This window comes from Eubalaena glacialis, chromosome 10, assembly GCF_028564815.1.
Source record: "Eubalaena glacialis isolate mEubGla1 chromosome 10, mEubGla1.1.hap2.+ XY, whole genome shotgun sequence".
Lineage (NCBI taxonomy): Eukaryota > Metazoa > Chordata > Mammalia > Artiodactyla > Balaenidae > Eubalaena > Eubalaena glacialis.
Window position 1 is genome coordinate 85,530,060 of NC_083725.1, and position 13,099 is coordinate 85,543,158.

Here is a 13,099-nt window from a genome sequence, read left to right on the forward strand (position 1 = left end):
TAGATCATGGTGACCAAGTTGGGGAAGGATCTGGAAAGAGGAGTTAAGACAGCATCCTTGACCAGGAAGGCCTCAGTCTGGGTGGGGGACAGGAGTATAAAAAATAGAGCTGGGGATGCTTGGTCTGAAAGAGAAAACTTTGTAGTGACTGTCATTGCTGTTTTCAAATATTTGAAGGATGCGCAGGTTTTTCTGGGAGCCAAGACAGTCCAATAGAACAGCACACTTGACCGAGGTCCCAGGCTAAGGGGAGAATTGCTGCTCACAAAATCAGGCTGGTAATGTTATCACCCATACAGCTGCCCCTTCCTGTAAACTCCCTGGAGGACCCTAAAGCACGTGAGGCCTGAAGAGAGAGGACTGTTCAGGGCAGAGAGCTCACTAGACACTGGCTTACCATCTCTTCCAGTGGCCTTCCTTTCCCTGCAAGCACCACATGGCTCTTACTCACTTGCTCATAACATCTCCTTCCTCACCATGACTAGTTGGCCAGGAAGTAAAGCAACACCTGGTGTACTCTACCACAGTGCTGCTTAAATTTTTTTTTTTACATCTTTATTGGAGTATAATTGCTTTACAATGGTGTGTTAGTTTCTGCTTTATAACAAAGTGAATCAGTTATACATATACATATGTTCCCATATCTCTTCCCTCTTGCATCTCCCTCCCTCCCACCCTCCCTATCCCACCCCTCTAGGTGGTCACAAAGCACCGAGCTGATCTCCCTGTGCTATGCAGTTGCTTCCCACTAAGTGCTGCTTAAATTTTAATGTGTACATGAATCATCTGTGGATCTTATTAAAATGCAGATTCTGACTCAACTGGGTCTTGATTGGGGCCCCATAAGCTGAATTTCCACAGGTGATGATGCTGCTAGTCAGTGGACCATACTTGAGTAACAAGGCTCTACTACAAATCATGAGTCTACCCTTTAGGCTACAGTCAAGCACTGTCAGGCCGAATGACCACCTCCTCCATGTTGCTTTCAGGACTAAGCCGTACATCTGTATTAGCAGAGGGTTACTGCCTGGAAATCCTGCCTTTTTCCCTTCCCAGCACTCGTGAAACACTTAAAAATAAATAAATTTATTTACTTATTTATTTTTGGCTGCATTGGGTCTTCGTTGGTGTGTACAGGCTTTCTCTAGTTGCAGGGAGCGGGGGCTACTCTTTGTTACGGTGCGCAGGCTTCTCATTGCAGTGGCTTCTCTTGTTGTGGAGCACGGGCTCTAGGCACGCGGGCTTCAGTAGTTGTGGCTCATGGGCTCTAGAGCGCAGGCTCAGTAGTTGTGGCGCACGGGCTTAGTTGCTCTGCGGCATGTGGGATCTTCCCGGACCAGGGCTCAAACCCGTGTCTCCTGCATTGGCAGGCGGATTCTTAACCACTGCACCACCAGGGAAGTCCCTCATGAAACACTTTTATCCAGATATCACTTAGCCATCTGGTTTCTTTATCACCTCTAGGGCCACTTCTGCAGTTATCCAACTTTTTTTTTTCTTTTTTTAATTGCCTGAGAGCATTCTCAGGCCACAAGATTTGGCCCTGTCTGCAGGCCAGAAATGCTGGGGAATTACTGTCACCTGTAAGCAGTTCTCAACTCTAACATGTTTGTTTGTTTTTTTTTTAAATTAAACACATCATCTTGACTTTCATCTAAGTTGTTTGAGATACAGCAGTTTTTGTATATGTGCATGATGCTGTCAGATACTTTACCCCAAAATACAAGTATCCATTTGCCTAACATTGGGGCACATTTGTTTTCTCATAACTGTATATTTGTGATTATCCCAAGGTACCCACTTACTCCAATTCATTGCAAAGTGATCTTTAAAAGATCTGTTTATAATACATTGAGCGTTTGCTCAATGAGGCCATAACCTCAGGAATAATGATCAAATCTTGTTAAATGTATATGCCTTTCTTTTTCTTTTTCTTTCTTTTTTTTTTTATGATTCAAGTTATCTGGAGTATTTTTGATTGTCATTGATTGCGGTCTTTTCAAGGTCATGTCTCTTCCCCCAACAGTAGCTTGTTGGTCAAAATAAAGTGATTGAAAGTGTTCTTATGATGTGTTGATCTTGGTACAGTCTCAGGTGTCAGGTCCTACTGCTTTTCCATACAGGAGCTGTGTGGTCTCTGGCAAGGTACTTAATATCTCTGATCATCTGTGAACTCATCTGTAAAATAGTGATGATAATATTTACCTTGAAGAAATTAAATGAGATGTTTATGAAAGCACTTGGCCCATTTCCAGCACATGCCAGTCACTTTTAAAATGACAGCTTCGCCTCCCATTTGTTTCTCTTAGGCCAATTTCTAGCTTTTTTGGAGGGAGGGGCACATATTTTATTTCCTTTTTCACTATTCTCAAAGCATCTTGAGGACAGGATCTGTATTTTAAATCCTATCTTAGCTTTTCACTATGTGTTCAGTCATGACACGAATAAATTAATGAATGACCAGATAATCTCTAAGGTTTTCCTGACCTTTTAAGTTGTTCGATTCTTCCAGTGTTTTGGCTGCTTAGAAAAAAATTGGGAAATTCTCCTAAAATGAATATCTTCTGTATTAAGGGATTTCCTCCTTAGTAGTCTTAAAAAATATGTATTATATTATTACTAGTAAGTATGTACCTGGGCCCAGGAGTCTGCTGCAATAGTATAAGTAACCTTTTCAATTTGTTATCTTGGGCCTGATTCTTTGTATAGTGCAAATGAGGTAGTCAGAGGCTGGTCTTGATTTTGCTTCCCCTGCAGTGCTCTCTTGGGAAGATCTCTGTGAAAGATGAGCAAGAAATGTGCATTTGTTTTTATATGTGACGTGAGATTTGGAAGTTATGCATAATAGAGGCTGAGTTTCATGATATATTCATCTCAGTCCTCATGGAAGATGCATTTTATGTTCTGGTTTAAATGTGCCCAGGCTAGTGGGGTCAGGCCAACTCAACGGATTAGAGGAGAAGCAGTAGGTCCTTGCAGATCTTGGGATTGAACCTGGTTACCTATCTAGGTGAGTAGTTCTTGAGTTGTCTGTATGAATAAGCTGCTGGGAGATAGTGCCAGTTGAGGCCATCTTTACTTCTTTGTCCTGTGCCTCTGAGATGGGCACCAAACTGGTAGAAAGTGCATAGACTGTCACATCTAGACCTGAGTTTAAATCCTGGCTTGGGTATGTTACTTAATTCCAGAATCTCAGTTTTTTTTTTTAATATTTCAAAAGGAGTAATATCAGTCTTACAGTTTTTTGTGAGTGATAGATTAGATAGTATATGTCAAACGCCTAGTGCAGTGCTTGGCAGTGAGATTGGGCCCTGTGTTGATGATCATGGTGACACATTTCAGAAGGGACACGTAGGAGACTAAGTAGGCCTGCCAACCGTGAAAGTGTCAGCCCTGCTGTGTGACTGAGGAGTGTCCCAAAGTTGGCTGACCTTTTATGACTAAAGTGCAGACGGCAGTGGTGGTGCTAAAAGTTTTTCATGGATCTGGAAAAAGAAGGTAACAATCTGGGGAAAGAAAAACTTAATTGTATGTTTCATTCCATGAAATTTTGAAATACTGATACATATGTGAGTAGCTTCAAACTTTGCTCCCCTATTGATTATCTAAGAGTTGTTCTTCACTTATAGCTTCTTGTCTAGAGGGAAGTAAAAAAAAAAAGAAAAGAAAAAAAAAAAGCCTTACTCATCTCTTCTCTGACAGTTTATTTCCATTCTGAACTATGCTTAAGCGACACTGCACCAAGCTTTGCTAATTAGCCTGTGGCCTGTCACCCACAGCGGATCATTCAGTCTCCATTTCAGGGCTTCAAGCTGTCACCGTGAGGGCTCTCAGACAAAAGGTGAATTGGGTTCCATACCGTACAATTGATGGTGGGTTGTGGTTCTTTGCCTCAAGTTGAGCTAATTTTAGATTCTGGGAATCCTGGTAGTAAGTCATGAGGATTGATGATGGCTGTGATATCCAGAAGTAAAATAAAACACATTTTTGTTCTTTACATACAGCTATTTCGAACTGGAGAGCAGTGGTCTGAGGGATGAGATTCGATATCACTACATACATAACGGCAAGCCCAGGACAGAGGCACTTCCGTACCGGATGGCTGACGGACAGTGGCACAAGGTCGCACTGTCAGTTAGTGCCACCCATCTCCTGCTCCACGTCGACTGCAACAGGTATGACTTTGCCTTTGATCTTTCGTGATTGTGCCCTTGAAATTGAGCAATGGGGAAGGGATAAAGCCAACCCCCTCCAAGCCTTGCTGGGAAACAAGCCAAAGGACCCTAATCGTCATTTAACATACCGAAATGGGCCATTAGGCGTGCTGGAATGACCAACTGTAATACGTTAAGAAAACAGTTCATTAAAATGGAAACATATCCGGCAATTAGGAAGAAATGTACAAAAGGTTGATTATAGATGGGGGAATATTAAGTGCACCTCGGTGTACTCCAGGTACCAGCTGGAATTCCATGGAGCTGTGATCACAGTTAACTGTGATATATTGTTGTTGAGTTCGTTCCACTTGGAAGCGAATGAGCTGGTCTACCTTCGAATGAATCTGAGAAGGCAGTGCTAGTGGAGCGGCTAATCCTATTTGACTTCATCAAGCACAGCTTTGCTTAAATATTTTTTCCAAATGGCAACTTCTTAAAGAGGCTGTTCTTTGAATCTTTTGGAATTGATGCCATTTATTCTCTGCAGAGGAATGAGCCTCCCAGCTTGTCAGAGGATGTCGGGACATTTTGAAGTCGGGGCTTTCGCAGGAGGTTGTGGGTTGGGTTGAGAAGGAGATATTGGCTCCCGTGTCCGTCTCTGGGCAGGGAGGTTTACTGCCAGCTGAAGAAAGGACACTGTTGGTCTCTACTGGATCACTTGTGGCTGGACAGCTGGATGATGGTGGTCAAGGGGAATATTTTGATTTCTCCAGAACCCACTGAAAGTCCTTACGGGTAGTGATCTGAGTCCTATTATAGAGAATTTTTGGTGCTGCAAGGTAGCTATGAATTGTTGGTTTTCATTAATGATACTGTCAAAGTTCAAATGATTGTTCGGGCATAGAACTTGTTCTCTTGGGCCCAGGATAAGGTACAGGCATGTTGGGGACAGCCTCCCTTCTGGCACCCAATAAAAGGAAGCATAATCCAAGGTCAGTCAGCTCCACACTGCATTTCTGATGAGGTGATACTTCAATGTACTTGCCATTCCAGCTCTGCAGTCTCTTTTAGAAGAGGACCTGGAGAGGCAGAGAACAGAAACTAGCGTCAGGTTTAAGGGAAGTCCCGCCATCTTAAAGTGAGTCTTGGTACAGTTTGATGTCATCTATTTCGGGCGCTTTCTGGATTTTTCTGAAGAATCGTGGCTTCAAGTAGATGTAATGTGTGTGCCTGGACCACGTTTCCATAGAAACCACAAGCTCCTTTTTACCGAGGGCTGGGCAGCCTGGGTAAAGCCAGCCCTCAGTCACTAACTCCACTTCCTCTTTCAAGAGCTTATTGGCTCTTTCAATTCTCTAGAACTAAAGTGGCCTGTCAGGGAGCACTCTTGCTCCTCCCTACCCACCACTCATGCTGCCCCAATGGGAGAGAAGAAGGGTCTTGCATGTCCTCCTATGCCATAGGCCAGAAGGGAGCCTCGAAGTCCTCGTTTAGTAATTCCCAAATGAAAAGTCCTGGAGACACCACTGTTTTCTTGCTTTGCAATTTTTTGCTTCCTCTTTTCAAAAGTTTTATCTTCTATTTCCCCATATTCTCCTCTCTAGAGAAGAGGAAAAAGAGGAGAGAGGATATGTCTCTGCTAATCGAAGGTTTCCTGCCTTCAAAATGCTCTGGTCCCTCTGAAATAGTCTCCTCTGCCATCCTCAGCCACTTGTTAGCTGTGGGAATTTGGGCACATTAATATATTTTCATCTCAGTTTTTTAATTTGTAAACTGGGACTGCTAATGCTAGCACATACTCACAGATGCGAATGTTAAAAAAGATAATTCACATAAAGTGCTTTGGGTGGTGCTTGGCCTTTGGCACCCAGTACATGGTGGTGGTTGTTACTGTTATATTATTATTTATTCTGCACATCTGTGGTGTCTCTTCGTCTCCAAACTTTCATTTACTGTATATCCTGGCCTCTCTACCAGGAAAGTAGGGAGAGAACAGGAGAGCTGGAACCCACAGTATGCTTTAGGGTCAGCCCCATTTATACGGAATGGATTGAGGAGATTCTAAATATTATTTCCCTTCTCTTGAAAATTTTTATACTTTGGTTCATGACATAACATGTTTTTCTTTATGTAAGATCTTGGAGGGAAAGCATAAAGTTGTTGCCAGTTAATGATTTATGGACCCAACACAAATGGGTTTTTTAGATAGGTTAGGGAAAGAGAGGCCGGGAACGACTGGGCCATAGAGGAGGTAAGTTTTGATTTTGGTGTAGGAAAAGTCTAGAAACAGAGTTCCCAAACCTGACTACACTTAAGAATTACTGGGGAACCTATAAAAAACATATGGGTAACCGGGCGCCATCTCTGACCTAGTGGATCAGATTCTCTGAGGGTGGAACTATATTCTTCATAAGCTCTCCGGGTAGCTCTTACGCAGGCAGGTTGGCCTTGGTTCATGGACTCGCGTTTGAAAACCAGTAGTTTAAATAGAGGCGGCACCTGCGGTTTCCCCAAATGTGGGAACCTCGACTGCATAGTTTGTGGTAGTGGGGGACTGCGTTCGTGCTTTCCCCTGAAAAAAAATATAGAGGGGGTAGAAGCTGGAGAACAGGCTGGTCTGCAACACATAAGTGAGGGACCCTGGAAATCCAAGTACCTGAAGCAGATCCCCAGTAGGGAGGAGGAAAGTTTAAGGTGGGCTAGTGTCTATTACATCGAATAAACGTATCTTCTTCAGAAGTTTCTTGCTAGCCAGCACTGGTTGATTTTAGGGTGGCAGAAGCTCTGGTTTATTTATCAAGATGCTGGTCTACTACTTATCTAGGCCACCCTCACAGAGAGTGAATTTCAGAGAGGCTGATTTTTATTCTCTAAGCTATGTATTTCATACTGCCGTGAGATTCTTCCTTTTTGATTCCTTTACCCTTAAAGTTACACTGTCTTATTTTTCTCAACCTGTCACCTGCTAGAGTTGTGCTGGGTAGAAGATAGATGGTGATGTGATAGATAACATTTATTGGGTGTTGACTGTGCTAGTGACAGTGCTAAGTGCTTTACGTAGATGAATTCATCACTCAGGCTGTTATTTTTATTGTTTAAAAACGATGGAGCTGAGGTTACATTCTATTTCTGCAATCCCGCTGCTGCTAAGTGGCAGCCCTAGGATTTGGACCCGAGTCTGACTTGTGCATGCCTGTTGTAACCACTAGCCTATTTAGCCCAACGGGAGGGACTATTGTCACTGGACTTAGAATATGAGGGAAGGCAAGAGCCAGACTCAGTGTTAGCAGTTTGTTCTTTCTTTCTAGTATTTTTCTCCCCTTGTCTTATATTGCCAGTCTTTGGAGTTGTTGGGTAAGGTGTGGAATCTTACTAATGGAACCCATTGCCTTGGCATAAGGGAAGGGACCTCCATTTATTATTGCACATCTACCATAGGCCAGCTAATGTGCTAAGTATAATAGTCCTTAGGATGGCCATGTGGTGTGGGGGCAATTTCATTAGACCCATTTTACAGATTTGGAATTAGAAAGGCTCCGAGATGGTAAGTAACTCAGTCTCAATCACATAACGTAAAAAGCATAGAGCCAAAACTGTGAACCAGGATCTAACTCCCCAGCCTTGTCTTCCCTCCTCTCTGCCTCTGAAATTCATGTCCTTCCCAAGACAAAGTTATAACCATGCCAGGAAGTCTTCCCAGGAGAGAGAAACTACAGAAGGTCCAGGAACCATAAAAACACTTGAAATCAGGAAGAGAAGATTGCCAGGCAATTCCTTTGCTCTGAGGAACTGGAATGTAGCAGGATATTCTACCTTTTTTAGAATTGAGAAACAGAGCCCTTTCAGACCTAATAACGCAAATTGTCATAAGAAAAGCGACTGCTATTTTAGTTGGTAGTTTAACACTTTCTGCTTGCTATTGAGACACACTTTTCTCCCTGCTTCAGCTGTTCAGCTGGGCCTAGTTAGAAACTCCCAAAGTGTGGGTAGCAGATCACCTCAAGCTAGAAACATAAAAGGAACCACTCAGTTGGGTGGCCAGCCTGATTATCTCCACTGCCTTAGGTTTTTCTTTAGCTGCCTTGGTATTAGTAGTTGCAAACAAAGCTGAGAAGGAGGCCTGAACTAACCTTCCTCAGATTCCCCTTCTCCATTCTCGGCTCACCCTGTGGCCTGTCCCCATTACTCAAAGCCCACAATCCATTGACATCGGGGATTCAGGGCCTAAGAGCTCTTTCACCACAAAAGGGATTTTCTTTCCTTCTCTTTATTTGGTAACTCTTAATTTTCAATCAATCCATCCAATGAAAGTATTGGACACACTACCTCTGCCAGGCTGTGGAGATACAAAGCATTAGGAGTTCTTGCCATCAGGAAATCCATGGTTTATTTGTCCAGTACTTTTGAATTCTGAAGCCACCAGGGCCCCCCCAGTGATTGGCCCTGGTCCTTGGATATCAGGAGAATCGTGGACTCAGATGGAAGCCTTGTGAGCAGGCTATTCTGACAACTCATAATAGCAACTGAGCAGTAGAGAGAACTGAGAAGCGTTACTCCCAGCATCTTGGTCTTGAAGTGACAGTGGAGGAATGGACTCAAAAGTGTTTACCATTCAAATGGTACATGCATCCGGCCTTCAGCCAGAACTTTCTGCAATATGCAGGTCTCCCCACGCAGATCCCACCTCCTCTTGCCTCACTGCTGGAAAAATGTCTCTTACACAGTCCCATTGTAACGGAGCTCTGAACTCCCACCTCATTTGTTCAAATGTGCACAGGTAGACAGAGCGCGTGTGCACACACACGCCTGCAGCCCAATTGTCACTCTGACCGTTAATGATTATATTCTAGACAGTAAACATATTTAGATTTTACTTCTAACGCACACTATTTATTCACTGCAGAGCACATTCAATGTTTCCGTACAACTGATTTTGAAGAACATGCAGAACCAGAAAAACAAACTTACTATAAATCACTGAACAAGTCAGTAATTCAGGGTTCCTGTTGAATATTTCAGAGTAACTTCAGGATATGAGCATCTGTTTATATCTCTAGGTTTTTCATAATGAAATATGGTGACACGGCATCTTCTTTCCAGAGAGCTCCTAAAGTATTTACAAACATCATATTATTAAACCACACATTCCTTAAGGTAGTTAAGTCACGTATAATGTACTCCACCTACTTTTATACAAACATTTGCACTAGAGTAAGGAGGGGGAAATTAAGAGATGACTATCAAAGGCCAATGCTTCCAAAGGAGCCAGGCCAAGATTCTCAGTCTCCTGCTTCCCCTACTGATAGATTATTTACTTCACAAACAGGAACACATGCACACAACTCATCATCAAAATTAAAATAGAGAATCCAGCATATGCCTCATGTCCAACTAACCCGGTAGCACCAGATCTTCTGTCCAGGAAGAGATGACAAGCAAGCTAGGAAGACAGGATATAACCCATGTGTAAATTTAAGTAACAGTACAAGGCGACAGTACAAGGGAGGTTGTAAGTGCACGATGGATTGCTAGATTTCTGCTAGAGACAATCAGGTCTGGGAGATGACAGGAGGAAGAGCTCCTGGGGACATGGAGTAGCCTCTCAATTTCTTACCATCCCAGGTGAAAATGCATGACAATTTCTGCAGCTTTACAGTTTTTGCCACTGTGTGATGTGATTCCATGCCAGTCACATGAGAACTGGGCTTGGAATGAGGTTCATCTTATAATCATTACAAAGCCAGTCGTCATAGTGCTGGTGAGAGAAGAGTGTGTATGGGTGAGTGGATGAAGTTGGCGGTGAGAGAAAGCCTGCAGGAAGAGACAGAGAAGGAAATATGACAGAGGGGAGGACAGGGGAAGAAAAGCTGTTCTCCAAGTGACCAGGCATATGGGCTCTGTGGTCTAACCTAAACTTGTAGCGAATGCTGGACCTTTGTCTTGGTTTTGCCATTTATAAAATGTGACTTAAATGCAATGATGCAGGGGTGTGAAATCAGGAAATCTGTGTCTTAGATTCTTTGAAGATTCCTCCCATCCTCTTGTCCTCTAATCCTTCCTCCCTCCCTATGCCAGAAACTGTGCTTGCATCTGTAAGATGGGAGTAATAGTAACTCTTCTACCATATGGTTGTTGTAGGAATGTAGCAAGAGAGTGTGTGCAAAATCCTTAGAAAATTTCAAGCTACTATATGAACACACAGCATCATGAAGTACTATAAACATATACCATCATATAGAAAAGATGTTAAAGTATCATATTGAAAATGAATACAATTTAGTCAGATTTTCACCTGTATAAAAACAGTGGCTCGTGTCCCATGGATGAGGATCTAGTGTGTAATGTGGATCCATGGTGCAGTGTAGGGTTTGAGGTCAATCAGGACCCTGAAGTTATTCTGACTGCCAAATCCTAGGCATGGTTCTTCAGTAGTTTGTCTTTTAGTTCCATGGTAGGTAGTGCAACATCATGGTGCATGGCTTTTATGCCAACACAGTCCCTTTAAAAAAAAGTAATTGCAGAGTCTCTTTAAAAATATGTAACTGAGGCTGAATGGGGAAGGAAACATCCCCTCCAATGTAATACGATCTTTCGTTGGTCCTGGCAGGGCTTTGAGAATGTGGCATGGCTTCTTTCCTTTTTTATTTCTGTGAGAGAAGAGGTTCAAAGATTTACTTCCCCCCTCCTCAAGCCATGAGCCAAAATCGTCAGAGCTTTTAGGAGGAGATGTAAGTAAAGCCAGGTGAATGAGGAAACTAATATGTTATAATTTCCTGGGTCTCCTAAACAAAATAGATACTGTTTGCTTCTCTACTTTGAAAATATGGCTTTTTAGCACAAAAACATTCTGGATTGAAAACTTGAGCTGAAAGAAATTGTTAAATTTGTATGACCCTAGGAAATTCATTTACTGTCTCTGGGCCTTAGCTCCCTAGGTATAAAAAGAGGGGCTAGGACCAGATTATTTCTAAATCTTCTTCCACCTCTACTCTTCTGGGCATCTCTCTGATTCTAGCTCATCACAGTGCTTAGTTTTAGGGTATGGTTTTTTTGTTTGTTTGTTTGTTTGTTTTTTGCCTTCAGGACCCTGGAGAGCAACCCAGCATGCCACCTTCACAGGGCTGCTTCTGTAGTAGACCGGCAGGGGGTTTGCAGTCATCTGAATTGATACCTGGGTTGACAGTGCAGCATGCTGCTGGAGAGCAAAGATTACTTACCCTAGCTGCCCAATCTTTTTTTTTCTCACTTGCCTCCCTTCTTGCTGGAGTAGATGCTGAATATGCATTTTTGGATCTAAGGCATGTTGGCATTTTGTTCTCTCCACCTTGTGTTCTTTCTTTCTTTCAGACATGTTCTGACCCAGACATGTGACAGCAGACAGCCTTTTTTGGGGGTACAGGCTGCCCTGGCTATGGAGGCCCTGGTAGCTTGGTAACCTACCAGATAGAGCAGTGTACTGTAGTCAGCAGATGATGGATAGTTGTGCTGTTAAAAAAACATAACACATCCTCTGAATACTGAAGGAGAAAAAGCCTTTGCTGCTGCCAAGCTGTAGAGACTTAAATAATGAGAGAGAATGAATCTAACGGTCTAGGTGGCCAATGTAATACAGTCCATGTTGTAGATTTTTTGGCAGAGTAGAGAGTGGCTGCTTAATTGTTAAGGCAGCTCAGACATTACCATGTTGGCTGTCTCATTCTGGCTGAGACCCTCACACTTCTACTTATGCTTTGTTCCCTGTGGCTTATTCATCCCAACCTCATTAGGTGGATTCCAAATTTAACTTTGCCCTATCTTCTAATGACATCAGTAGATAAACCTATTTCTAATTTTGTCTTTTCAAAAACCTTTATCTTTTCCTCTTGTAGCCTGGTGGGTTTAAATATGCTTTTGGTCAACCGTGGCCTCAGTGGCAGAGAGAGGTAGGAGGTGAAAGGATTAATTGAAATGGATAATGAGAGAGTGGCCTGCATTTCCCCCTATCCACCTGCACTCCTGAGCTTTCAAAATTGCAAATGGAAAGGACTAAAAAGAAATACAATAGGTGGTTTGTATCTCTTTATCTGGTGGTTTGTTGGCTACCTGAGGCCATGAGGAGATTAATAAGGAGGCACATTATTGCATACATGGGGCCTAAGATGTATTAAAATAGAAAGGAAAATAAGACTTCATTCCCAGCTTACAGTGATTTCATCTACATGCCTTCAGACACATCTTGAGTTGTGATTGTATTGCATGGACATGGGTCTATACAGGATGAATGGAAGGGGAAATAGGCTGCAGGAGAAATAATGTTTTCTTGTAGGAGAAAATACTGAAGCTTGAATCTTTATTGTTACAATTCTACTCTGCCCTTTTTGATGGATATGTATGGTTATTCCTTAAAAAGGAAAGCAGTGAGAGAAAATAAAAAGTCAAACCAGAACAATATGTATGATGGAACTGTATTTTTAAAAAAATATACATTTATACATTAGTTGTCTCTTTCCTTTTATGCTTCACTCATTGGAAAGGAGCATTGGGAAATAAAAAATGCATGAGCCAGCCATGAGGACTTTTTAATTGAAAAAGAAAAAGATTTCCAAATACTACATTAGTTTTCTAGTTAGACCAGGGGTACAGATGTTGTCATTGAAAAGAACTGATTTTCTATACTACCAGAAAGAAATTCATCTATCTCTCTGGGAACTTAAATTAATGTTATAAATAATAGCAGCCAGAGCGGTTGGATGCAAGGAAACAGATTTATAGCTGAACCTGTTTGGCTGCTTTTCTCTTAGGGCGTGTGATGGGGATGGGGTGTGAGGATGAGGAGGCTTGGAAGGAAAAGGTTTCTGTGCACGCTTTTCCCTGCTCTAACCCCCAATTCAGTTGACTTTTGTCTCTCAGCCCATCCATCTTAACTTCTTGCGAGTGTGTCTCCCAGCGGGAGCTCCAGAGCC

General features: G+C 42.5%; 1 protein-coding gene across 3 annotated transcripts in view; it reads left to right on the plus strand.

The window, feature by feature from the left end:
* The window catches only part of NELL1 (neural EGFL like 1), an 863,771-nt gene that overhangs the window by 128,597 nt on the left and 722,075 nt on the right, over positions 1-13,099 (plus strand). For all 3 annotated transcript variants that reach the window (XM_061203146.1, XM_061203147.1, XM_061203148.1), the window contains exon 4: positions 4,005-4,175. In XM_061203146.1, the coding sequence (XP_061059129.1) occupies positions 4,005-4,175 (171 nt within the window). The remainder of the gene's footprint in view (positions 1-4,004; positions 4,176-13,099) is intronic.